Below are 26123 nucleotides of genomic sequence, written 5' to 3' on the forward strand. Positions count from 1 at the left end.
CCCAGGAAGGGAATGGTCTGTTAAAAATGTAACTAAATTGTTTTTCATGCCTCACTATTTAATAATCTAATTATTCAAAGCCAGACTGTGTGTTTATGGCACTGGGTTGAGGATTGTGCAGAGCTGTCCCACTCAAAAAGGAGCACAATAAAGCACAATCTGTCCTGTAGTCCATGTGAGTGCCCCTGTATGAGAGTTTACCATGTTCCCTGCTCTGCAAATAACCAAGAGCCACTCAAAAGGATTTAGGTACCTAAAATGGGAGTCAGGCACCTATGTCCAAACTGTAGGCACCACTGAGACAGTCAAAATCCTGCTCAGCTGCCGCCTAACCCTGGAGGCACCTACATTTTTGCTGTAAAAATCCTAAAGACACCAGGCATGCACCCTGCTGTCCCAAACAGGTGTCCAAGCACCTACCTTTTGCCTAAGCCTCTGTGCAATCCTCAAACCAGGGGAAGGCAGGCTTTCCCCCTCCTAGCTCGCTTACAAGGCCTGATCCAGGAGGCATGCTCGGAGAGCACCAAACTGTACACAAGGGTAGCTGGGAGGAAGGGAGACAGCCCTTATAAACCCATGATGTGGGAGATCCTAGTTCAGTTCTGTCCTCTACCTGCTGTGGCCAAGGAATCTGAATTTAGGTTTTCAGTCTTCCAAGAGACTGCCCTAGCCACTGGACTATGGGATGTTTTGATATAGGGCTCTCTCACGCCCTCCTCTTGAAGCTGTTACATAATTATTTATACACAAAATGTACACTGGGCCAGCAAGACAATGGCTCTATAGTTCTGTGATTGGGGAATTCGCCAAAGAGGTGGGAAACCCACATTCAAATTCTTTCTCCTCAGCCCCAGTGGGGGACTGAACTAGTGTCTCTCACATCCCAAGTGAGTGCTATAACTGCTGGGTGAAAGTTTATAAAGGAGGTCCTCCCTTCCCCCCACCCCCATGCCCAGCCATTTTGTATGAACTTAGGCATGTGCCACTGCATTTCTGGCAAGAAATGGCTTAAGAGCCTGATTCCAGGAGACAATTCCAGGCTGTGACTACCAAGCAGAGATAAGAGCCTCCTTCCATCCTGGATTTAGGCGCCTAAGACCCAGAGAGGGGTGGGGCTTAGGACACACCCATCTCCTCAGTATCTGCTAGTGGTTGGTGAGACAGCTCCATGCCCTAGTGTGTGGGAATTTTTGTGGATCCCATTCTCAGGCACGTATATCTCCCCATGAATCTTATAGGGAGCCTATGTGCCCAACTCAGGTTTTATGGCTTCCACTGGGTAGTCAGACACCTAAAGTTTAGGCATTGAACTGGACTGCATTGCCATGCCTAAGGCTCTTTGTGGATTAGGGCCCAATGCTTTTGCACAATGCTGGGAGGAGGAGCTAGGGCTATGGTCCTGCTTCATGCCCACCTCTGCTCTGCAGAGAGCAGTCCATGTGTAGGAGCTGTGATCTTTCCTGGCCCTTGAGTAGTTCTTGCACCCTATATCCTTTCAGCATGTGTGACCCTCCATGGAGGGCAGAGTCTATCAGATTGGTGAAGTGTCCTTATTACAGAAAATGAAGTCCTCCATTACTCTTCCTACAATGTGCTGATGAAAATGCATCCAGAAATGGTGTCCAAAATGCATACCTTGGTCTGGAATTTGTTGTGGATAGAAAATAAAAAGTGCCATAGGCCAGGATAATATCATGGTTCCTTTTATTATAAAATGAGAATACATGTGCATATTTGTGTCTGAGATTAGGGGGAAATGCTCCAGCTGGATTCCAGTGTCACAGACTACCTGTGCTGGGACTCTTCCTACAAAACAAGAGTTATTTCATTGTCTTCTCGCAGATCCAGTGGTTTAGTTGGTGACAAGATGCAGGACTCACTTCTCCAGCTCTGATAACTGCACAGTCATTTTCATAGTCCAATGTCTTTGGTTTCAGAGTAAATCTGGGCAAAGAGAAATAACCAAAAAAGAAGCTGAACTGTTGAACTAAATCCTTATTTTCATTTCTTTATATGTATGCACATGCATACACAAGTGTCTCCCTTCTTCCCGCTCCTCCTCTACTAAGGAGATATTCCTTCTCCCTCAAGCACAGAATCTGCTAACATTATTCCCCATAACAGCCCCAGGGAAAAAACTCAGTCCTGTCTGACGCTAATGCAGACTTCGATGACAAACGCAGTTCTTCTGAGACAGCTTCAATGAAATTCCAGACTAGAAGGAGCCCTCTGCCCACGACTTCTTCAGCAAACACTGTTCACTTGACAAAGTCACAGGAAATCACAGCCTGTTTTCAGAGGAGATTCTAGCACTATCCACAATGAACTAGAAGTTGCATTGGTAGATTCACTTACATTTATTTAGCCAGATTCTCATCTTGAACACATGCATATAAATGATGATGCTCTGGCCCATTATGTTCATTAGCTATGAGAGAAAAAAATAAACATACAGGCCTCTCGTAAGCTCTGTCTTGTCAATCCAATACCATCTCCTCTCCATCTCTGAGTAAGTTAGTCCAATGAAATAATCAGCATCCCTTGTTTTATTACGAAGAAACTCCTGACAAGGAAAGGAAGTGTGTGGTGAATCAGTGACACAAAGGAAATGTGAGAGGAAAATCCAAAGAACGTCTCCTTTATCCTGCTCTTACCACTGTGTCTGTAATGGCTGTGGGAGCCAGGAACCAGGTTATCATCTGAATTGAGAGTAACTGGAGAAATGTTACCGCCTTCATTTTGCCAGTTACAATTACTTTGCAAACCAATGATCTACTCCTGTGTATAACTCTGCATTTCACACTTAAGCTCATTCCTCTTGGCAACCAAATGTCCCTTGACGTAGTTGCAACATGGTTAATATTTGTAGTGCAGACAGGATCTAACCTTTTTGTTAGTGACTGTGTGAATCCTGGGATAATTCAGGTTGTTAACTAGGATATTGGGATATGATTCTAGTGCAAATTTTCCTGGCCCCTAGCTTGGATACATGAGGTTATGAGGATGGAAGGAGTTTTTCCCCACCTTGGCTTACTCCAAACAAGAAAGAGGGATGACCGCAGCCTATGCGCATGAGATGAATACAGGGATTGTTTCCTCTCTGCACCCTGGGGTATGCAAATCACCCCAAGAGGAGTGAGGTGGGATGGGGAGGAGGTGAGGCACTAGAGCTAGCCAGGGATACTGTGGGGAGCAGGGTACACCATCCCAAGGTTACATACTATAAAGTTAAATAGTTCAATTTAATTCTCTAAAGCTTAGCTGTACTATAATGAGGTCCTTTGATGTGGTTATACTTGGAAGGCCAGATCTTCAGCTGGTTTAAATTGATGTAGCTCTGAACCCTGAGCATAGATGAGGCTTTACAGTGAGTGTGAAACACTAGTTTACACACTGTGTGAGGTTACTTTGCCTTAGGTTACTGAATCTCCTTCATTGTTGTCAAAGGATGCACGTGCATGGTTGGATACTTGATTAATCGGAGATCAGAGAGATGTATCTCATTCCTCTGAGGCCTCTGATCAGAACCTCCACTGTGGCTGCATTTTCTCAAACTCTGAGGCCTCTCCTGGTGCTTTGCAGAGTGCAGCATGTTGATAACAAAATGGTGGGTGACTGAGGTATTGGGGGGACTGGTGAGCCCAAGAAAGGATCTCTTTCTTTAGAAGAGATGCTCATAATGAAGAAGTTGGAGAATCACTGCTATACAGATGACTGTGTCTGGTATCAACAGCTTACAGAGACCCAGTGATCTGGTCATGGAAAGCTGTCTGCAGTGGGAAGGACTGATTACAAACCTGAGTATTGGAGGCTTAAGTTCAGAACCTCAAAGATTTCAATGGGAGTTAGGCACCTAAGTACATTTGAGGATCTGGGCATTCAGTATAATCTCAATTCCCACAAAGCAGTGTTTGATCTTACCAGCTCTTTTCTGTCACTGATGACAACTAGATCCGAGCTCTGTTCATCACACTCTGTTCGGCTGGAACTCCAGACCCCTTTGGCTTTAGAAAATAAGTAGTAATTCCCTCGGTGCCCCTCCCACTGTAAGGGTTTAGCTGTAGAAGGGGACATGACCACACAGAAAAACATAGAATTTTGAACAGAAATGAAGAGACAGTCAACTTATAAAATAAATCACAGAGAGATGAGAGGCAAAAATCTTATTTACAGCTGGGAAACTCTCTACCCTTCCAATGCCTACAGGACATCACTGGAAAGGCAGGGAAGACCAGTGGTCAGGTGGATAAATGCCAGTAAAGGATTCACTACAGGTCAGCCATAGTACAGCAGAACTATGGATGAGCCTAACGGCTCTGAATCAGCTGCTACTCAGTCTGTTCAGTTACACACACATTAACCGCACCAGGAATCTGGTTGACTCATCTCTGAAGTTGGTCCTATGTGTTTTATTTTCAAGATGTCACATCTATATAGGTTAAATATATAGATTAGACTATGTAGGCATTAGATGTATATATTAGATGGGGTTTATTTGAATTTCTACTTGAATTAAGTTAAACATTATTGAATTAAGTTTAATACCCATGGGATCTATTGCATTAAAAATGTAACAGTTTATGTGTTACTGTAGGATTGTATGTAACTTTTTCAGGAGACGGACTAATGTAAACCTTGGGAATATGTTAGGAACTTCAAAAATCTGTTTGGGATAATACATATGAAGTGGGTTTCCTAGGAGGTACTTGGAAGGCCTTTGAAGCTACGACCTGGGAATAAAAACCTATTGTCTACTGATTACCTGCTTCTGGGAGAAAAAGCAAGCAGGTCTGTTTAGGCAGTCTGTCTTTTGCAGGAAATACCACAATAAAGGCATAAAACTGTTCAGCCTAAAAATATCCTGGTCGGAAAAGAAAAGAGAGAGACATGTCTCCACCCAAGAGAGGTGAGGGCCAGGGGAGCCGAAAGCCTGGAAGTGGATGTCCTTGCTGAACCCCTGAGGGGAAATACAAGTGCAGTTGCCCTACACTGTGACACTAGAACTGCACCCCAGCTGCAGACTTTGCATCCAGGCCTCAGGCCTCCCAAAGCTCATGAGTGTTTGCATCTGGAGTTTTGTGTCAGCACACTATAGAGAAAGAGACTAGATGTGATATTGGATACAGATTCATATTTCAAATACCTCCCAATACAAACAGTTTGGGGTGCTTTGGGTGAGAGGGGAGGTTTGGTTCAGGCCCATCTCTCATAGTCAATTAAATAAACATAACTGCGTGGGCCAGGGGGTGAGTGGATGTGAGTGTGTGAATTTGACATCAATGGAAATGGAGGAGTATGGGTAAGGACAAAATTTGTCCCTAAGGATCAGACTCACACTTTGTGTAAACAGGTTCAACTCTCTGTGGGCTAGATATTGCTCTCATTTCCAACTGTATAAATTTGAAGGAAATCACTTACTTTCACTGAGTTAACTAGGATTTACACTAGTGTAAGGGGGGGGGGGGAATTGTTCCATTGATTTACACATATGTATATCCATGGCAAATTTCTGCTTTGAAGGAAAAGCCTGGTTCACTAATCTGAGCATAAAAAAGCATCTGGAAATGTGGTGGGCAGATGCTGTTTACTCACACTCATATATCTCAGAAACATCCATGTCAAATGTACTAAACTTCCAGAAATTCACTTTTGGGTTGGGAACAAGCATGACCAATTACCAGTTTATATACTTTAAAAAGAATGATAAGCACCTGAATGTAAGCATTTAAACACAAGTTCAGTCTCAGCCCTCACTACAGCATCTATCTAATAGGCATGCAAACAGGGCCAGATTAACCATTTGGTTAATAAGGCTATAGCCTTAGGCCCTCCTATTTTTAGGCCCTACTGGTCAGGCAGGGGGCACGGCCGGGGTGGTGGGGGAGGGCAAGCTTGCTCATGTAGTCCTGCTGGAGCACTCCTGCCAGCAGGAAAGGCAAAGCAGTCCCCTGTGGCTTGGAAGGAGCTCAGCTGCGTCTCCCTGCACTGCAGGAACACACTGCCAGGTATCTGGTTAACACCGGTGACCGGACACTCAAAATCCGGTTACCACGGGAACATGTGCCAGTTGCGGATACAGTTTGAGCAGGCATTGTCTCCCCGCCCCAGCTTCCCCCATCCCTGAGTCTCTGGAGCTCTGCTTAGCTGTCAGAGCGGGAAGAAGCTCCCTACGTCCTTCTCCTGGGCTGAGGCTGGCAGGCAGTTCCAGGACGCTGCCTCCTGGGTCCTAGTACCTGTCACCATCATCTTGTATGTGTGCTGGGTCCTGTTTCTGGACAACTGGTGAGTGCCGGGGTGGGGGGGAGGGTGGGCAGGGCAAGGGGGTGGCGGGGGAAAGAGGCAGTATCAGAGAGGTAGGGTGGGAAGCTTGCACTGAACCTGCACACACTCTATCCAACTCCAGCCAGAACTATTGCCCCTCCCATGTATAAGGAATGGATTCCCACACATTTGTAGGAAAAACAAAACAAAACAAAACATCCCATTCTGGATACCAGTACTTTAACAATACCTTCCACTGAGGGGCTTCAGATTTATGATGCACTGTGTTCCATACTGTATTGAACTGTACTAAAAATCAAAGAAATCTAATTTTTTTCTTTGATATATTTTTCTGTACTGGGATGCACAGGCAACAAAGTTCTTTCCTCATGCTCAGCCTAGTTCCACAGGCCAGCGCATCTTTGTACTTTTAAGAGGTTGCAAAAGCACTGGAGGAAGCTCAACACACAATGTTGTAAATTTCTCCCTCCCCTTTCCCTCACAGATTTTAAATCCACTTCTTAGCAGGCTATGATAGAAAGACTGGCTGAACAGGCTAAAGGCAGGTTCAGTCCATATGCTGGTTCTCTAGCAGTTCAATCCATCATGAAAGTATCTCACATTGGATTTCTTTTGAGTTTCATCCCCAAAACTTAAAGCTAAATAAACCTGAAGTTAGTCCTCATTTTTCTGCCCCAACTCAAACTAACTTCTCTCCCAAGTGGCAAATGTTGGGTAAGCATGGAATGTGTGTGATTCTAGAACACAGGTCGATTCCTGCTGACAGTTACACCTGTGTAGCCTTATTGACTTCAGGGAGAACAGATTTTTGTACAAGAATAGATTTTGGTCCCTTCTGCTTTTTCACACCTGGTATAAGCAGAATTTCATTCACTTTCCTCCCCTAAACTCTGAGCACTTTAAGGGAAAAAAAATAAGCAAGGTCTGCTTGATTTACACATGCAAACGAAACAGGAAGCTCTCCTTTCATTCTACCCAGCCCTAAACAAACACCAGACCTGATGTAACAAGGGTGTCACTACAGCAGCCTTGGTTGGACCGTTCTTTTGAAAGATCCTGAATGGTTCTTTTAAGATGCTGATTTTCAATGAAGTCTTTTTGTTCAGGAGGGCAGAGAACACAACAGGGAATAGCTCTGTTTTGTCAATTCCTAGTCATTCAAAAACTGAAAGGCTTTAAGTTTGTTTAATGCTTGTACAGTGATTCTGAAGAGCTAACATAGTACAGAAGCACTAAATATTATGACTGGGCAACCATCTAAAGATCTGTGTCACTTCTAGCTGTTGCCTTTTTCTTGCAGAAAGTTTAAAACAAACCAATGCAAACCATATGGGTCTGGTGCACACAGAACTCATGCTTAAAAAACGTCATGTCAGAGCTGCTGATCACACATTCTAGAATAGATAATACTTAGTCCTGCCATGAGTGCAGGGGACCGGACTAGATGACCTCTTAAGGTCCCTTCCAGTCCTATGATTCTATTGTATTATTCTAATTGTGGAAGAGCTTGGTGACAGATTAGCCTGATGTGATGAATCACTGGAGATTAACTACGCAAACTGGATATCATCCCACAAATAATATTTGGGTTCAATGTGAAAACAGTAATTCATTTTCCTCAGCTAGTGCAACACTGGGAGGCAGCTTTCAGAGCAAGACAGCCTAAAATACGTCACCCAATGTAATTTTCCCACTGCTACTTCCTCTGCTTCAGTGGATTTTACATCTGAGTGGTTTTCTTTTACATAACAAAAGCTGGCTGCCTCCCAGACTGCAGACAGAGTGAGACAGGGTATGTGGTGTAGAGTCCATAGCTTGGGGGAAACACCTACAGGGCTTGGCTTTGCACTGTGTCATGTGGAGAGCTGAGGGTAGAAGCACAAGGTTGGAAGAGGTGAGCAGGATGGGGCAAGTTGCAGTGTTTGTCCTCCTACAGATGAGCACTTCATTACCTAGGAGGAAGGAGGCCTAAGAGAAGGACAGCATAGCATCCCTCATGCTACCTCTGACGCAGCAGTAACTGTTTGAAGAATTGAGTGTAGTGAGAGTAGAATAAAGTTATTAATTTTACATAAATAAAATGTAAATATGTATGTACATAAATGTTTGATGACTTCATTATTTCTTTGCAATATGTAATTCTTACTTAGGCCCTTCCCTCCCATTAGCCTTGGGCCCCTCATAACCTTAATCTATCCCTGCGTACAAAGGTCCATCTTCATGGACCTTAATTCAATTAATCTTCATTTACATCGGTGTAAGGGGAGAGGTCCTCACCATGTATGTATAGCTGAATACAGACATGTCTGTATATTTCAACACAATACTTAATCTGCCCATCTAGTCACCTATATGCCTAAAATATTGTAATGTGCCCAGCACTGTAGCTCCATATCCATCCTGCAAGTCCCCTAAGGGCAGAGAAAGTATCCCACAGGAACCATCAGAAGTAACTATCCAACTTCAAGAAATTCTAGAGATGGCCTGAATAGCAGGTTTGGATTTAGCATTTAAAGCTGTTTAGGGCTTGGCAGTGCCAAAACCTACTGAACTGTCCTTGGGAGATTTTGGTCCCTAGTGAAAGAAATGTCCTGATATTAGCTAAAATGGACAGATTTCTGCCATCTAGAATGGTGGAAATCTTCCAAGAACAGATATTCTCATGGTATTTTAGCCATTTTAAGGCTGCATCCAAATTGGATCTGGAAAATAGGCCCCTTTAGGGTTTGGATTCAATCAAAAACAAAACCGTAGGGTCAAATTTGGATCAGGATATTTGAACCTTATTCTCCACCAAACTTTAGAAAAGAGGGGCTAGGTATGAGGTTCTGCTTTAGGCCCTCCTCTACTTTTATCAAACTGATATCTTAAATGGGATTATAAATTCCACAGGCGTACCTGTTCTGTCACGAGCTGTAGTTGTGATTGTGCCGGAATCAGGTTGTGTCTTAGGCAGGCCTGGGGTAGTCTGTACAACTGAAAAGAAAATCCAATTCCTTTCTGAGCAGTTCAATTCAAAGTTGGAATCATTTTTAGGAACAGTATCACTGTACATTAGAGCTGGTTGAACAGTTAAAAAAAGCTACATGGATAAAACTAGCATGTTAATTTTCCTGTATATATTAATTAATTACCATTATATTATATTATATTATATATCCTGTTTAAAAAGTTTCTGCCAATCAGGCAGCAGAAACAATACCATGTGATTCAGACAAACAGCCACAAATTGGTTCATCCAAACACTTTGGCAATATTCACGAATAACAATTCACTAACTAAAATTGGGGATGAATTGATAATGCATAGTACTGATTGAATACCAGGGGAGATCATTTGTCAATATTTCACAAAAGCTAGGAATAAATTTTTCAAAAGTACCTCAGTGATTTAGGAGCCTAAATCTCATTTTTAAAAGTACCTAAGGGATTGTTTAAATGGAGGCACTCAGAAAGTTAACCTTAGGCCATGTCTACACTACGAAATTAGGTTGAATTTATAGAAGTTGGTTTTGTAGAAAGCGTTTTTATACAGTCGATTGTGTGTGTCCCCACACAAATGATCTAAGTGCATGTAGTCGGCGGAGTGTGTCCACAGTACCCAGGCAACCGTCGACTTCTGGAGCATTGCACTGTGGGTAGCTATCCCACAGTTCCCGCAGTCTCCGCCACCCATTTGAATTCTGGGTAGAAATCCCAGTGCCTGATGGGGCTAAAACATTGTTGCGGGTGGTTCTGGGTACATGTCGTCAGGCCCCCGTTCCCTCCCTCCCTCCATGAAAGCAACGGCAGAGAATCGTTTCGCGCCTTTTTTCTTGAGTTACCTGTGCAGACGCCATACCACGGCAAGCATGGAGCCCGCTCAGCTCACCGTCACCGTATGTCTTCTGGGTGTTGGCAGACGTGGTACGGCATTGCTACATAGCAGCAGCTCATTGCCTTTTGGCAGCAGTATGACTGGTAGCCATTGTTGCCGTACTCCAGGGTGCTCTTTTAGCAGACCTCGGTGAGGTCAGTCGGGGCGCCTGGGCAAACATGGGAGTGACTCAGCCAGGTCATTTCCCTTTTAAGTTTTGTCTCATGGCAATTCAGTCCCGTCGGCAGTCCTACTGCACTGTCTTCTGCCAAGCACCCAGGAGATGACGATGGCCAGCAGTCATACTGCACCGTCTGCTGCCAGCAAGATGTATAAAGATAGATAAGTGGATCAAAACAAGAAATAGACCAGATATGTTTTGTATTCGTTTTCTCCTCCCTCCCTCCATGAAATCAACAGCCTGCTAAACCCCGGGTTTTGAGTTCTATCCTTGAGGGGCCATTCTGTTTCTCCTTGATTCAAAGCCACTCATGTTGTTGATTTTAATTCCCTGTAAGCCAATGCTGTAAGCCATGTTGTCAGTCGCCCCTCCCTCCGTCAGAGCAACGACAGATAATCGTTTTGCGCCCTTTTCCCTGGATTGCCCGAGCAGACACCATAGCACAACAAGCATGGAGCCCGTTCAGCTCACCGCTGCAGTTATGACCATTGTAAACATCTCGCGCATTATCGTGCAGTTTATGCAGAACCAGCACCTGAAAAACCAGGCGAGGAGGCGAAGGAAGCGCAGTGATGAGGACATGAACATAGATTTCTCTAAAACCACAGTCCCCAGCAATTTGGAGATCATGGTGTTATCGGGGAAGGCTCATGCCATGGAACACCGATTCTGGGCCCGGGAAACAAGGACACAGTGGTGGGACCACACAGTGTTGCAGTTTTGGGATGATTCCCAGTGGCTGCAAAACTTTCGCATGCATAAGGGCACTTTCATGGAACTTTGTGACTTGCTTTCCCCTGCCCTGAAGCGCAAGAATACCAAGATGAGAGCAGCCCTCACAGTTGAGAAGTGAGTGGCAATAGCCCTGTGGAAGCTTGCAACGCCAGACAGCTACCAGTCAGTCGGGAATCAATTTGGAGTGGGCAAATCTACTGTGGGGGTTGCTGTGATGCAAGTAGCCAACGCAATCAAAGATCTGCTGATATCAAGGGTAGTGACTCTGGGAAATGTGCAGGTCATAGTGGATGGCTTTGCTGCAATGGGATTCCCTAACTGTGGTGGGGCTATAGACGGAACCCATATCCCTATCTTGGCACCGGAGCACCAAGCCGGCGAGTACATAAACCGTAAGGGGTACTTTTCAATAGTGCTGCAAGCTCTGGTGGATCACAAGGGATGTTTCACCAACATCAATGTGGGATGGCCGGGAAAGGTTCATGATGCTCACATCTTCAGGAACTCTGGTCTGTTTAAACAACTGAAGGAAGGGATTTACTTCCCAGACCAGAAAATAACCGTTGGGGATGTTGAAATGCCTATAGTTATCTTTGGGGACCCAGCCTACCCCTTAATGCCCTGGCTCATGAAGCCGTACACGGGCAGCCTGGACAGTAGTCAGGAGCTGTTCAACTATAGGCTGAGCAAGTACAGAATGGTGGTAGAATGTGCATTTGGATGTTTAAAAGCGCGCTGGCGCAGTTTACTGACTTGCTCAGACCCCAGCGAAACCAATATTCCCATTGTTATTGCTGCTTGCTGTGTGCCCCACAATCTCTGTGAGAGTAAGAGGGAGACGTTTATGGCGGGGTGGGAGGTTGAGGCAAATCGCCTGGCCTCTGAATACATGCAGCCAGACACCAGGGCGGTTAGAAGAGCACAGCAGGAAGCACTGCGCATCAGAGAAGCTTTGAAAACCAGTTTCATGATTGGCCAGGGTACTGTGTGACACTTCTGTTTGTTTCTCCTTGATGAAAACCCACCCCCTTGGTTGACTCTAAATTTCCTGTAAGCCACCCATCCTCCCCTCTTTGATCACAGCTTGCTCACAAAGGAAATAAAGTCACTATCATTTAAAAAACATGTATTCTTTATTAATTGATTAAAAAAATAGGGAGATAACCCACAAGGTAGCCCGGGTGGGGTGTGGGAGGAGGGAAGGAAAAGGCCACTTTAAAACTTCCTGAATGCCAGCCTTCTGTTGCTTGGGCTGTCCACTGGGGTGGAGTGGTTGGGTGCCCGAAGCCTCCCCCCGGCCCCCGCGTTCTTGGGTGTCCGGGTGAGGAGGCTATGGAACTTGAGGAGAAGGGAGGGTGGTTAAGCAGCGGCTGCAGCGGCAGTCTGTGATCCTGCTGCCATTCATGAACCTCCACCCGACGCCGGAGCATGTCCGTTTGATCCTGCAGTAGCCCCAGCATTGCCTCATGCCTCCTCTGATCTTCCTGCCGTCACTTCTCCTCACGTTCATTGGCCACTGTCCTGTACTGCGCTATTGTGTCCCTCCACACATTCTGCTGAGCTCTGTCAGTGCTGGACAACTGCATGAGCTCAGAGAACATTTCATCACGCATGCGTTTTTCACCGCCTTATCTGAGATAGCTTTTGGGACAGAGGAGGGAGGCTTGAAACATTTGCAGCTGCGGGAAGAAAAAAGGGAGTGAAGTATTTAAAAAGATCCATTTTACAGAACAATGGCTATACTCTTTAACGGTGAACAACACTATTCACATTACATAGCACATGTGATTTTGGTACAAGGTCGCATTTTGCATCTTATATTGAGTGCCTGCAGCTTTGGTGTTAGAGATCACACACGCAGTGCTGGGCAATAGAATTTGGCTTGCAGGCGGCCATGGTAAGCCATAGTCTTTCGGCTTCTGCAACCTTCATAACAACAGCCCCCTCCTTTCCCATACCAAGTAAAGCCCGTTGAGTTGGCCATTTAGTGCTGTGGTTTTCATGTTAACGTGCAGCAGCAGAAACCAAACTAACCCCGCCCCCACCATCCAATTCTCTGGGATGATCGCTTTACCCCTCCCCCCACCGCCTGGCTGCTAGCAGGGAAGATCCCTGCTAGCCAAACACGAACATCTCAGCGCCAATGACCCCCCCTCACCCCCCTCACTGCGTGGCTAACTGCGGGGAGGATTTCTTTTCAGCCACAGGCAAACAGCCCAGTAGGAACGGCCACCTCTGAATGTCCCCTTAATTAAATTCCCCTATTTCAACCAGGTTACCATGAACGATATCACTCTCCTGAGGATAACACAGAGAGATAAAGAACGGATGTTGCTTGAATGCCAGCAAACAACGGGACCATATGCTGCCAGGCTTTGTCATGCAATGATACCAGATCACTTGCTACTTGCATGGCATGGTAAAGTGTCCTACCATGGAGGATGGAATAAGGCTGCTCTCCCCAGAAACCTTCTGCAAAGGCTTTTAGAGTACCTCCAGGAGAGCTTCATGGAGATGTCCCTGGAGGATTTCCGCTCCATCCCCAGACACGTTAACAGACTTTTCCAGTAGCTGTACTGGCAACGAATGCATCCCAAGTCCTCAGGGGTATTTAATCATTAAAAAACACTTGCTTTTATAACATGTATTATATTTAAAAAGGTACACTCACCAGAGGTCCCTTCTCCGGCTTCGTTGGGCTGGGAGGGTATTTCAGTCAGGGTGATAAAAAGATCTTAGCTGCTGGGGAGAACGGTGTGCTGTGTGCTCTCCTCAAGCTCGTCCTCCTCCTCCTCATCTTCCCCGTCCGCAAAATCCTCAGGCATGGCGGAGAGTACCCCATCATCGGAGTCCACGGACAGGGGTGGGGTAGTGGTGGCGGCCCCCCCTTAGAATTGTATGCAGCTCAGCGTAGAAGCAGCATGTCTGGGGCTCTGTCCTGGAGCATACGTTTGATTCTTTGGTTTTCTGGTATGCTTGTCTGAGCTCCTTAAGTTTCACACAGCACTGTGTTGCGTCCCTGCTGTAGCCTCTGTCCCTTATGGCCTCGGAGATTTTTTGAAATGTTTTGGCGTTTCGTCTTTTGCAACGTAGTTCTGATAGCACAAATTCCTCTCCCCATACAGCGATCAGATCCAGTACCTCCCGTTCGGTCCATGCTGGAGCTCTTTTTTGATTCTGGGACTGCATGGTCACCTGTGCTGATGAGCTCGCCTGGCCAAACAGGAAATGAGATTCAAAAGTTCCCGGGGCTTTTACTGTACACTTGGCCAGTGCATCTGAGTTCAGAGTGCTGTCCAGAGCGGTCACAATGGTGCACGGTGGGATAGCTCCCGGAGGCCAATACCTTCGAATTGCGTCCACACTAACCCTAATTCAAAACGGCGATGTCGATTTCAGCGCTAATCCCCTCGTTGGGGAGGAGTACAGAAATCGGTTTTAAGAGCCCTTTGTCGAAAAAATGGCTTCATTGTGTGGACGGGTGCAAGGTTAATTCAATTTAATGCTGCTAAACTCAACATAAACTCATAGTGTAGACCAGGCTCTAGGGTAAACTATAAATGTTTGTACCTGGAACAAATGTTTGGGGAGGTCAGCACTAGCCTTTACAACTGTATTAACTACCTTGTGTAATTGGCAATCACTTAACAGAAGTTAAAATCTCGGGTAGACAAACCTTTAGTTTAGAAGGCATCCCAGCTCCTGTGGAAAGACGCTGGCCTGGCCATTAGGACTTATCTACATGGGAGATTTATACTGGTTTAAGCTGAAGTGTGAATTTAAATCAATATAGTTAAATCCCTGGGTGGACAGTTTTATTCAGAATTAAGGTGGCCTTACTTCAACTTATTTTATTCACTTTCAAAGTTCTGCAGCCTGGGTTTAAGCTCCTATCCTCATGACCTTGCCTACGCTTGCGGCAGTGTGTACAGTACATGCAGCTGTGAAAGACTCTGGATGGAGGGAGGCAGCGGGGAAAGGCTCATTCTCCACTGCCTCCCCCATCAGAGCCTTTCCCCACTTCCTCCCACCAGAGGCTTTCACTGCCGCATGCAGCTACATGCCAAATTGTGGAAATAGCCTGTCTTTCACTGTGGCGTGTAGCTACACATACCCTACACACCACCACAAGTGCAGACAAGGTCTATAAGAGGGGCGGGGCATAGCATCTCATCAGCATCTCACATTGGCTATTTTAGGCAACTCCCCACCTAGTGTGCTGGCTTTTGTGAATCACATTCCAAGGAACCTATCTCTCCTTATTCATTGTATAGGGAGCCTAGATGCCTAACTCAAGCTGTGTGGATTGCAGTGTTGTTCCTGTGATTTTCTAGGTGCTTAAAAGATAGGTGTTGTGATGGATCTCACCATCTACATCCTTTTGTGAATCTAGGCCTTGGGCGCTTCTGAACATTTTACCTTAGGGCTGTAGTTCAACTCATCCCTCTTGGAGCCCCTTCACACTCACAACCTCATGAAGTTTACAAAGTGGTGTATCATTTATTTCAATGAAAGTATCAGACATGTATATCTGTGAGGAAATGCTCATATGAGGAAGGATGATTTTGTGATTAAGACACATTGGTCTAAATTCAGTACCTGGCCACCAAGTGTGAACAGTGGGTGCTCAGCACTTTTGAAAACCAGGCAGGTACCTAAATATGGATTTAGGAGCCTCACTTTAGGCTCCTAATATTGAAAACCCTTGCCAAAAATGTGGGCTTGATCTTTCTGAGCCTCCCCATCTGTAAAATTAGATTAATGATATTTGCCAACCTGAAAAGGTGTGTTGTGTGGATAAATTCATTAATGTTTGTGTGGTTCTCAGATACTACAATAATGAGAGCCTCATCTAGACAGATATTTGATCACAAACGCACATTCAGAATACATGTGGTTAGGAGACCATTTTAAGTCCAAATACTGAATCTTAGCATCAGTTACTGTGCAAATAATCCATAGATAGTCATTTGTCTGAACAACTTGAGTATATTAGATACAAAAAGTGAAGCTAACCCTTTTAAGGTACTTCTGTTGTCCCTATTACCATAATATTTGAGCATCTCATAATTGATCTGTGAGGTATGGAAGTACAATAATATGCATTTTATACGTGAGAAACTGAGACTAAGTGACTTCCCCAAGGTTGCACAGGAAGGCTGTGGCAGAGCAAGGACATGAATTTGGATCTCCCAAGTCCGAGGCTAGCATCTTAACTATTGGGACATCCTTCTTCTCTAATACACTCTCAAATTTAAGGATTTAACCACAGTTGGGAAATTCAGAGTTAAAACGGTCCATGAAATTCTGCCCCCTTGCTATTATATTGGTCCAATAATACAATGATATGCCAAGGAATTGCATTTTTTTCTACAATATCAGGTACATATGTGGCAGTGGGATTATCACTAGAGTTGTAGTTGTCAATTAATCTCTTTGTGCCTCAGGTCCCCAGCAGTTAAATGGGGCTTATGATACTTATCCTGTGGTTTCTATTTAGACAGTACATTCTTCAGGGCAGGCAGGAACTTTTACCATGTAATTGTACAGGGCCAGTTCTAGGGGCAGTTGAGCAGGGCAGTCACCCTGGGCACCAGTTTCCAGGGGCAATGAGCAACTGGGCTTTTTTTTTTGAGAAGGCCATTTTTGCTCCACTCTGATTTTTTTTTCACTTGGCTGTTGTGAGCAGGGGTGCTCCTTGCCCAGTACAATAGGCCCACAAACTCAGGTAGGCCCTCTAGTTTCAGTAATAATAATATGAGCATTCAACAGAAACAAAGAGAACACACCCTTTGCTCAACAGAATTTCATAGAGAACCCCAGCATCTTACCTGTTATGTTCCCCTCAGTTGTGGAATTGAGGGTCCCTTGAGAGCCCGGCATGGGGAAGATCTGTGGAACTGAACACAAACCCAGATGTTGTTCTCCTGGAGATGAGCCTTAATGCTGCCTATACAACATTTGGTTAATAGCAGTTGTTTGGAAAGGGTGTTCAATAGCCCATGACACAACCGCATGCCCAGGGAGCTATCATTGGCCTGGAATAGGGGTGAGGGAGATTACAGCATAAAGCTAATGGGAGCACTAATATCTCTGGTATTCCTGCCAGTAACAACACTCATCAACACTGGTATAGGGACAGGCTACAGTACAGACACAAACAAAGGATAAATGGTAATACAGAACCCTAAATACAGACAGAGTGCAATGAATCATGACTATGGATCTGAAATTAGCTTGCCATAAATGTCCATAGAACAAAGCTTGATTGTCACACATGTCTTTGTATAGCATGTAACACAATGAGGTCCTGGCCCTTGACTTGCGCTCCTAGGCACTCCGGTAATACAAATAATGATAACATATGTTTGTAAAAAGTAAGCAAGAAGGGGTGCAAACATGGGCAAAGAAAAATTCTCTACAGAAATCAGCCATGTTTGTGAATAATTTGTCGGTCAAATCTAATTCCCAGAATAAGTGACTTTCCATATTCCAGACACATCTTGTCCATAGCAAAAAAAACCCTAGGAATACTCCTGGCTGTGTGGGAATCATTTCACTTCCCTACCCCCGGAAGAGGACTGGGTCTGCACTGATGTTTCAAGCCCTATATGCCCACAGGATGGGTCACTCCCTTTGCTTCACCACCAAGACAAATGTTGTAACATGCTTTACAAACTGCTGTCATGCCCTCTTTCTCCCCCTGCCACAGAAACAAATGGAGATACAAGTTGGGTGAGGTAATATCTTTTATTGGACCAACTTCTTTTGGTGAGAGAGATCTTTTATAAAGATCTCTGTGTGGCTTGAAAACTTGGCTCTCTCACCAACAGAAGTTGGTCCAATAACAGATATTACCTCACCCACCTTGTCTCTCCAATATCCTGGGAAAAACACAGGTACACCGAATACAGAAACAAATGCCATTACTCCTAAGGGCATTCTGCACCAAAATATTTAAAATTCTGCACACAATATTTTAAAATTCTGACAATTTTATTTATCAAATAAATGTGGAGGCTCCAGCATGGCATTGGGGAGCACAGGCCATGGGCTGCACAGAGGTGGGAGATCACTGTGCATCTCCCCCCCGGGACACAGACTCAGCGGTGAGGCTGCACCCAACCTTGACACAGTGCAAGGACCGGGCCTGCCCCAGAAACACCGCAGGGCCCTGCCCCTCCATGCCAGGTTCACCAGGTGTGGGCAGGCAGGCTCAGCAAGGCAGGATCCAAGTGTGAAGGGGCTTAATGTGGGGGATCCGGTTGTGGGTTGAGAGGGTTATGTGTGGGGCAATCTGGGTGCTGGCGGCTCAGTGGGGGATCTGGTTGTGGTGGGGATCTGGATGCACAGGGGCTTGTTGGGGGCTTCTGGGTGAAACAGTAATGGGATTCTGGAGGGGGGTGAAGGTGGTTGGGGCTCAGTTGAGGGGGTCTGGGTGTGGGGGAATAGAGCTCAGCAAGGGGTCTGGGTGTGGGGGGCTTCAGATGCTGGGGGACTGGGGCTCAGTGGGGTGGGGACCCATGTGTAGATGGTTGGGGCTCAGTGGGGTGCGGATCTGCGTGCATGTGGCTCATCGGGGTGGTCCAGGTGCAGGGGAAGTGGGGTTCATAGTGGGGATTCTGAGTGCGGGGGGTGAGGCTCCGTGGGAGGGTCTGGGTATGAGCAGCTCCCTGTACTGGAATCCCTCCCCCTGCAGCAGAGGAGCAATGGGTGCAGGAAGCGGGGGGAGGGAAATTTTGTAGAGCTTCCTGTACCCATTGCTCCTCTGCTGCAGGGAGAGAAATCTGGGAGTGGGTATGAACCAGCCCCAGATGCCGTGCAGAGGCAGAGGAAGTCCCATCCTCCCCAGCCCAGCCAGGACTAGCAGCTGAGCCCAGCACAGGGTAGGAGCTACCAGCCGGGTCTTCCCCAGTCTTGCCTCCTGCCCCACAGTGATTTACCTCTCTGCTGGCTGTGCTGGGCACCCAAAACATACTGCTGGGGAGGGTTGCATGACTGCTCTTGTGGCTTCCCTTTGCTTCTCTATCTGAAAGTCATTTTTCTGAGGGAAAGCAAAGAAATCTGCGGGGGACTTAAATTATGTGCTATGTGCGGTGGCACAGAATTCCCCCAGGAGTAAAATGCTCAGTTTTTCTCTATGCCTCTGTGACCCAGGCAGAAACTGTCAGCTATCAGAGAAAGAGGAAACTCCAGCTGTGAGATCACTTAGTGCAACTAGGAGTAAAAAATTCCCTTAGCTAAAACAATCACTCCTTGGAAAACAAATTCTTCCCTTCCCCACTATGAATCCTTTCTATCCAGGGCACATATCTGGTGGGTTGTGATCCATTTCTCACTTCACAGAGACCAGGAATTCTGCAGGGAAAGCATCAGGAATCACTCAAAAGTGACTCTGTTTGGCCATTCTTGGAGAAGTGTTGGTGGCCACTGGAAAACATTTCACTCAGGTTTCCTAAGTGAATGTGAGCAAGAGGGTCTTTATACTAAGGTGACAGAGCGAATACTCACCAACAACCACATACCACACAACAGAACCACTAACCCAGGAACCTATCCTTGCAACAAAGCCCGTTGCCAACTGTGCCCACATATCTATTCAGGGGACACCATCACAGGGCCTAATAACATCAGCCACGCTATCAGAGGCTCGTTCACCTGCACATCCACCAATGTGATATATGCCATCATGTGCCAGCAATGCCCCTCTGCCATGTACATTGGTCAAACTGGACAGTCTCTACGTAAAAGAATAAATGGACACAAATCAGATGTCAAGAATTATAACATTCATAAACCAGTCGGAGAACACTTCAATCTCTCTGGTCACGCAATCAGAGACATGAAGGTCGCTATCTTACAACAAAAAAACTTCAAATCCAGAGTCCAGCGAGAAACTGCTGAATTGGAATTCATTTGCAAATTGGATACTATTAATTTAGGCTTAAATAGAGACTGGGAGTGGCTAAGTCATTATGCAAGGTAGCCTATTTCCCCTTGTTTTTTCCTCCCCCCGACGTTCTGGTTAAACTTGGATTTATGCTGGAAGTGGCCCACCTTGATTGTCATGCACAGTGTGGGGAGAGTGGTCAGTTTGGATGAGCTATTGCCAGCAGGAGAGTGAGTTTGTGTGTGGGGGGGGGCGGTGAGAAAACCTAGATTTGTGCTGGAAATGGCCCACCTTGATTATCATGCACATTGTAGGGGGAGTGGTCACTTCGGATGAGCTATTACCAGCAGGAGAGTGAGTTTGTGTGTGTATGGGGGTGGGGGAGTGAGAAAACCTGGATTTGTGCTGGAAATGGCCCACTTTGATTTTCATGCAGGTTGTAAGGAGAGTGGTCACTTTGGATAGGCTATTACCAGCAGGAGAGTGAGTTTGTGTGTGTGGTTTTTGGAGGGGGGTGAGAGAACCTGGATTTCTGCAGGAAATGGCCCACCTTGATTATCATACACATTGTGAAGACAGTGGTCACTTTTGATGGGCTATTACCAGCAAGAGAGTGAGTTTGTCTGTGGGGGGGCGGAGGGTGAGAAAACCTGGATTTGTGCTGGAAATGGCCCAACTTGATGATCACTTTAGATAAGCTATTACCAGCAGGAGAGTGGGGTGGGAGGAGGTATTGTTTCATGGTGTCTGTGTATATAATGTCTTCTGCAATTTCCACAGTATGCATCCGATGAAGTGAGCTGTAGCTCACGAAAGCTCATGCTCAAATAAATTGGTTAGTCTCTAAGGTGCCACAAGTACTCCTTTTCTTTTTGCGAATACAGACTAACACGGCTGTTACTCTGAAACCTAAGGTGACAGGGAAACACAAATATAACAATCCTAAATTAAGACTAGTAATAGAGAAAGGGGAAGAGATGTATTATGACATGGGAGATGGAGGCTGAAGTTACACATGAAATCGTATTACCAAGTGCAGCTTCACCAGTTAATTAATCTAAAAGTTTGCTATTACCCTTCTGGGTTTAGATCCCAGGGCACAGCAGCCTGACACACGTACTTTACTATGATACTCACTCTTTACTATTTAATATGCAAACTATCTAAAAAGATCACACACCATTGTGCAGTCACCGTTTCAGTTCTTTTTCACTCCCAAGGTACATTAAAGTGCACATTATGAATGGCTTACTCATACAAAGTAGCAGAGGGGTAGCCCTGTTAGTCTGTATCCACAGAAACAATGAGGAGTCCGGTGGCTCCTTAAAGACTAACAGATTTATTTGGGCATAAACTTTCGTGGGTAAAAAAACCCACTTCTTCAGGCGCATGGAGTGAAAATTACAGATGCAGGCATAAATATACTGACACATGAAGAGAAGGGAGTTACCTTACAAGTGGAGAACCAGTGTGAACAAGGCCAATTCAGTCAGGGTGGATGTGGTCCACTCCCAATAATTGATGAGGAGGTGTCAATACCCAGAGAGGGAAAATTGCTTTTATAGAGCCAGCCACGCCCAGTCCCTATTCAGACCCAAATTTATGGTGTTAAATTTGCAAATGAATTGTAGATCTGCAGTTTCTCTTTGAAGTCTGTTTTTGAAGAAAGTTTTTTTATTGAAGGATGGCTACTTTTAAATCTGTTATTGAATGTCCAGGGAGATTGAGGTGTTCTCCTATTGGCTTTTGTATGTTACCATTCCTGATGTCTGACTTGTGTCCGTTTATTCTTTTACTATACAAAGTCATGCAGCAAAGAGGAGTTGTTGGGTTACCTCAGGATGCTGCTCAGCTCTTCAGCGAGCCACAGAGAAGTGTTCTTAGGACACCATCACTGCTTAGATCCAATCCCAGCACCATTCTTGGGGGTATTTTGTGCCTAATTTGGTTTGTGTGAGATGCTGAGATTCACTGTAATATCCCACACTAGACAACACACACATGAAAGTATCAGCCGCTATAAGAAAAGTGCTATAAAATCAATAAATAATAACTGAAAATTACAAATGCACAGCGATACTCACAATAGATGAGAAACAGAGCTGTCCCTACTAGTTTAATGGGCAGGATGACTAATCCAGGAATGACCAGTTGCAAGTTCATCTTGCCCCTGTGGAATGATCTGAAAGGTTTAGAACATCCTTGCTTAATGTACACTGGCACTTCTCAACACTGGACAGAATGGGTCAAATTTCAAACTAAACTATGAGAATTTAGACAGTCAAAATGGTGTTTATCAATTACATTGCATTACTTGTGAAGAAAGTTTTTACTAAATTTTAGTAACGTAACTGAATAGGTATCTAATAATAGTTCTTGAATTTCAACAGATATGAAAAGCTCCCCACTGTTCAGTTCCTGGTTGGTAGATGATGGTATATCAGACTAGATGGGCCTGTAGCACCATATCCTCACTTGTATAAATCAGCATAGCTCCACTGAAATCCATGGAGCTGCACCAATCTATGCCAGCTGAGGATCTTGTCAATAGTGTGTCTCCCAATAAGGCAGGTAGCTAGATAGCTAGGCAGTATATGTTCTGAGGACCCTGGAGCTAAATGCATGGCTGTGTGGCTAGTATTGCCAGAGGGGCTTCGGCTTCCTCAGCCATGGGGTGCTGTTCCAAGAAGAAGGACTGCTTAGCATAGATGGGGGTCCACCTATCAAGGAAGGGGAAGAGTATCTTTTGATACAGACTGGCTAGGCAGGCTTTAAACTAGGTTTAATGGGGGAAGGAGATAAAAGGCCATAGGTGAGTCCAGAACATGGAGATCTGGGTGAAGGGTCAGAATATGGGGGGAACATGGGCAATCACAGTGGGGACAAAGGAGAGACCAGAGGGAATACAGAGGGGAAATTTAATGAACATCTTAGATGTCTGCATTCTAGTGCAAGAAGAATGGGGAATACACAGAAAGAACTAGAAATACAAGTGAAGAAACACAATTACAACATAATTGGCATCATGGGTTCATTCACAAGACTGGAATACTGACTAGTGTAATAAGGATTGAGATTTAGATTGTGCACTTATTTTTATTTTCTTTGGTGACCATCTCTGTCCTTTTATGCCTACCACTAATAATCACTTAAAATCTATCTGTAGTTAATAAACCGGTTTTATGATTTACCTTGAAGTGCTTGGGAAACCTCAGCTCAGGAACAAAGACTGGTGCATATCCTCTCCACATTGAGGGAGGGGTGGACTGGGTAATAAACGTACACTAGTCAGGCTTCTGACCAGTGCAAGACAGTACAGCTCAGGGTTGCATGGTTAGGAGCTGAGGAAACTGGCTGGAGCCCCTCTATTGTTAGTTAATGAGTGTCTGGGAAAAGCATTCATGTAACTCAGTTAGATGTGTCCCTGCCTGTGGATGTCTGTGTAAGCGCAGTACCTACCAGAGGTTTGCAGCTTGTCACAGCAGTACAGTGTGAGAGGGAGCCCAGGTTGGTGAGCTCAGCAGTACTCCAGTTCCAGGTTGTATCTTGGGAACTCGTCACAGATACCAAGCTGGGTGGGGTAGCAAGCACTTTGGAGAACAGGATTAGAATTCAAAATCTTAACAAACTGGAGAAATGGTCTGAAATAAATAGGATGAAATTCAATAAGGACAAATGCAAAGTACTGTACTTAGGAAGGAATAGTCAATTGCACAAATACAAAATGGGAAATGACTGCCTAAGAAGGAGTACTGCAGAAAAGGTTCTGGGGGTTATAGTGGATCACAAACGAAATACGAGTCAAAAATATAACACTGTTGCAAAAAAAGCAAACATCATTCTGGGATGTATTAGCAGGAGTATTGTAAGCAAGATGTGAGAAGTAATTCTTACACTCTGCTCATCACTGGTAAGGCTTCAACTGGAGTACTGTGTCCAGTTCAGAGCATGACACTTCATGAAAGATGTGGACAAATTGGAGAGAGTCCAGAGGAGAACAAAAGAAATAATTAAAGGTTTAGAAAACATGACCTATGAGGAAAAATTCTAAAAGTTGGTTTGTTTAGTCTGGAAAAGAGAAGACTGAGGCGGGGGACATGATAACAGGCTTCAAGTATGTAAAAGGCTGTTAGAAAAAAGAGCATGATATCTACTGAGGAGAGGACAAGAAGTAATGGGCTTAAATTGTAGCAATGGAGATTTAGGTTAGACATTAGGAAAAACTTCTTAATTGTAAGGGTAGCTAAGCACTGGAACAAATTACTTAGGGAACTTGTGGAATCCCCATCAATGAAGCTTTATCAGAACAGATTAGACAAACACCTCAGTGATAGTCTAGATAATACTTACGCCTGTCTCCGGGCAGGTGATTGGACTAGATGACCTATCAAGGTCCCTGCCTGTCCTGTACCTCTATGATGTCAGCTCCTATGTTCAGGAATGTGCTGGGTATGCCAACATTATATTTTTAAAAATCAGTTATTTAACACCTATGCAAATAATTAAATCCTTCTTTAGACACCAGTCTTTGTCTTGAACTCAATCGCCCATTTGACAATGCATTGTAATTTTACTAGTCAAAGCCCACCTCCAGGCCAGCCAATGAATACAGAAGATCGCAGGAGAAAGATACACAAAGAAATTCTGTTTTGGTTGGGGGGGTTGGGCTCCTTTTCTTACTAATCCTATTCAGTATTATAGTAGCAGCCAAGCACATCTATCATTCAGAGGATAAAGCAAAGTGCCCATGTACAGTACCTTGCAATACCAATAGATTAAGATTGTGGTTAAAGCCCAGAACTGAGAGACTTGAGATATGCTACTGACTTCTTAGCAACTTTGGTCAAATCATTTACCCCCTCTATGCCTCAGTTTTTCCACCTATAAAATGGAAATAATATTTTATAGGGATGTTGGGAGGCTTAAGCCAAAGAGATTTGGAAAGTGCTTTGACACCTTCAGATGACAGGTACTATAACAGAGCAAAGTATTATGAAGAATAGATAGATAGATCAATCTTAATCAACTTCTGACCACTGCGGGCCAAAATCTGATCTTGGCTACATCAGTGGAAATCTGGAATAGTTCCATTGACTTCAGTGGAATTACTCTGCTTTACACCAAAATTACTGAAAGCAGAATTTGGCCCTGCATCTCCATCTGGATGCCTTGTAAAAGAGAAGATGATAATCCAGACTTGTCCATTTTTGTGTTTGTTTTTATCCTCTTTTGTATCCTAAGGGAACAGAACTCCTATCTGCCACATGTCCCTGAAACTGCCTTGACATGAAAACCATTTGAGTCTCTGAGGTTCAGACCCACCCTAATTTGATCAGTTTCCTTATCTGAATTTCCATTCTCTTTCTATTGAACTGTAATGATGTTTTAGGGGCAGGTGAGAGGTGCCTTATAAAGTCCCACATTTTCAAGAGTGCCCCAAACTCTGGGTACTTTTGTTTTTGTGTGCGCAACTTGAGACACCCATGGGCAGATTTTCAGCAGTTCTCAGCACACTGAAAGTCGATGGGTGGTGAGCACGACCTTTAAGATGGGCATCCAGAAGTGGAGGCTCTTTGATCACATTATTACTCCTTTTTATTTGCTACTCAAAGTCACCAAAATTTTAGTTGATAGAAAATCTAACAAAGTAACAATGTAATAAAGACCAGCAAGATAAATAAGAAACAAAAATACTTATCAGGAGGAGCTCTGTGCAGACAGATCTCTGACTTCAGTCCACTTCAGTGCAGATAAGGCTTTCTATAAGGAAACTGACAAAAGGCTCCTTGGGATTTATCGGTCCCTTGTGGTTTTCAGTTACCTTAGGGGGTCGCACTTTTATTCTTTGCTCTGACAGTGTATTTCTTGTTCTTCTGTCTCTCTCTTTCCAAACCTGAGGTTTAGTGTCTTCTTCTTCCTCTTTTTCTTAGTGGTATATGCCAGGACAAGTGCTTTGGGCAGTTACAACTAATTAAACAATGTTTTTTAACTCAAGGCTTCCTGAAATGAAAGTATGCTGGGAATCAGAGACAATGGGATGACTCAGATGTTCTCGTGGTTCATTGTTTGAGGGTAATGTCTGAGAAGACTGCTACAACAGCAAGGGATTGGGCTGTGGAATGGTGACTTTGTTCCCCTATAATTTTTTTCCCTTGGTTTATTCCAATGTCTACCAGTTTA

General features: G+C 44.7%; 1 protein-coding gene across 1 annotated transcript; it reads right to left on the reverse strand.

Annotated features, from left to right (window-relative positions):
• Positions 1–1743: 1743 nt before the first annotated feature.
• LOC141984756 (C-type lectin domain family 5 member A-like) lies at positions 1744–25884 on the reverse strand. Its single transcript, XM_074948111.1, has 8 exons — positions 25765–25884; positions 23403–23584; positions 22028–22125; positions 16885–16953; positions 9181–9258; positions 3922–4058; positions 2454–2563; positions 1744–1944 (listed from the first exon to the last, which is right to left on the reverse strand). Exons 3-8 carry the CDS (start codon positions 22104–22106, stop codon positions 1821–1823), a joined length of 597 nt encoding a protein of 198 aa, XP_074804212.1. The 5' UTR covers positions 22107–22125; positions 23403–23584; positions 25765–25884; the 3' UTR covers positions 1744–1820.
• Between the last annotated feature and the right edge of the window lie 239 nt (positions 25885–26123).

Source organism: Natator depressus, chromosome 1, assembly GCF_965152275.1.
Source record: "Natator depressus isolate rNatDep1 chromosome 1, rNatDep2.hap1, whole genome shotgun sequence".
Classification (NCBI taxonomy): Eukaryota; Metazoa; Chordata; order Testudines; family Cheloniidae; genus Natator; species Natator depressus.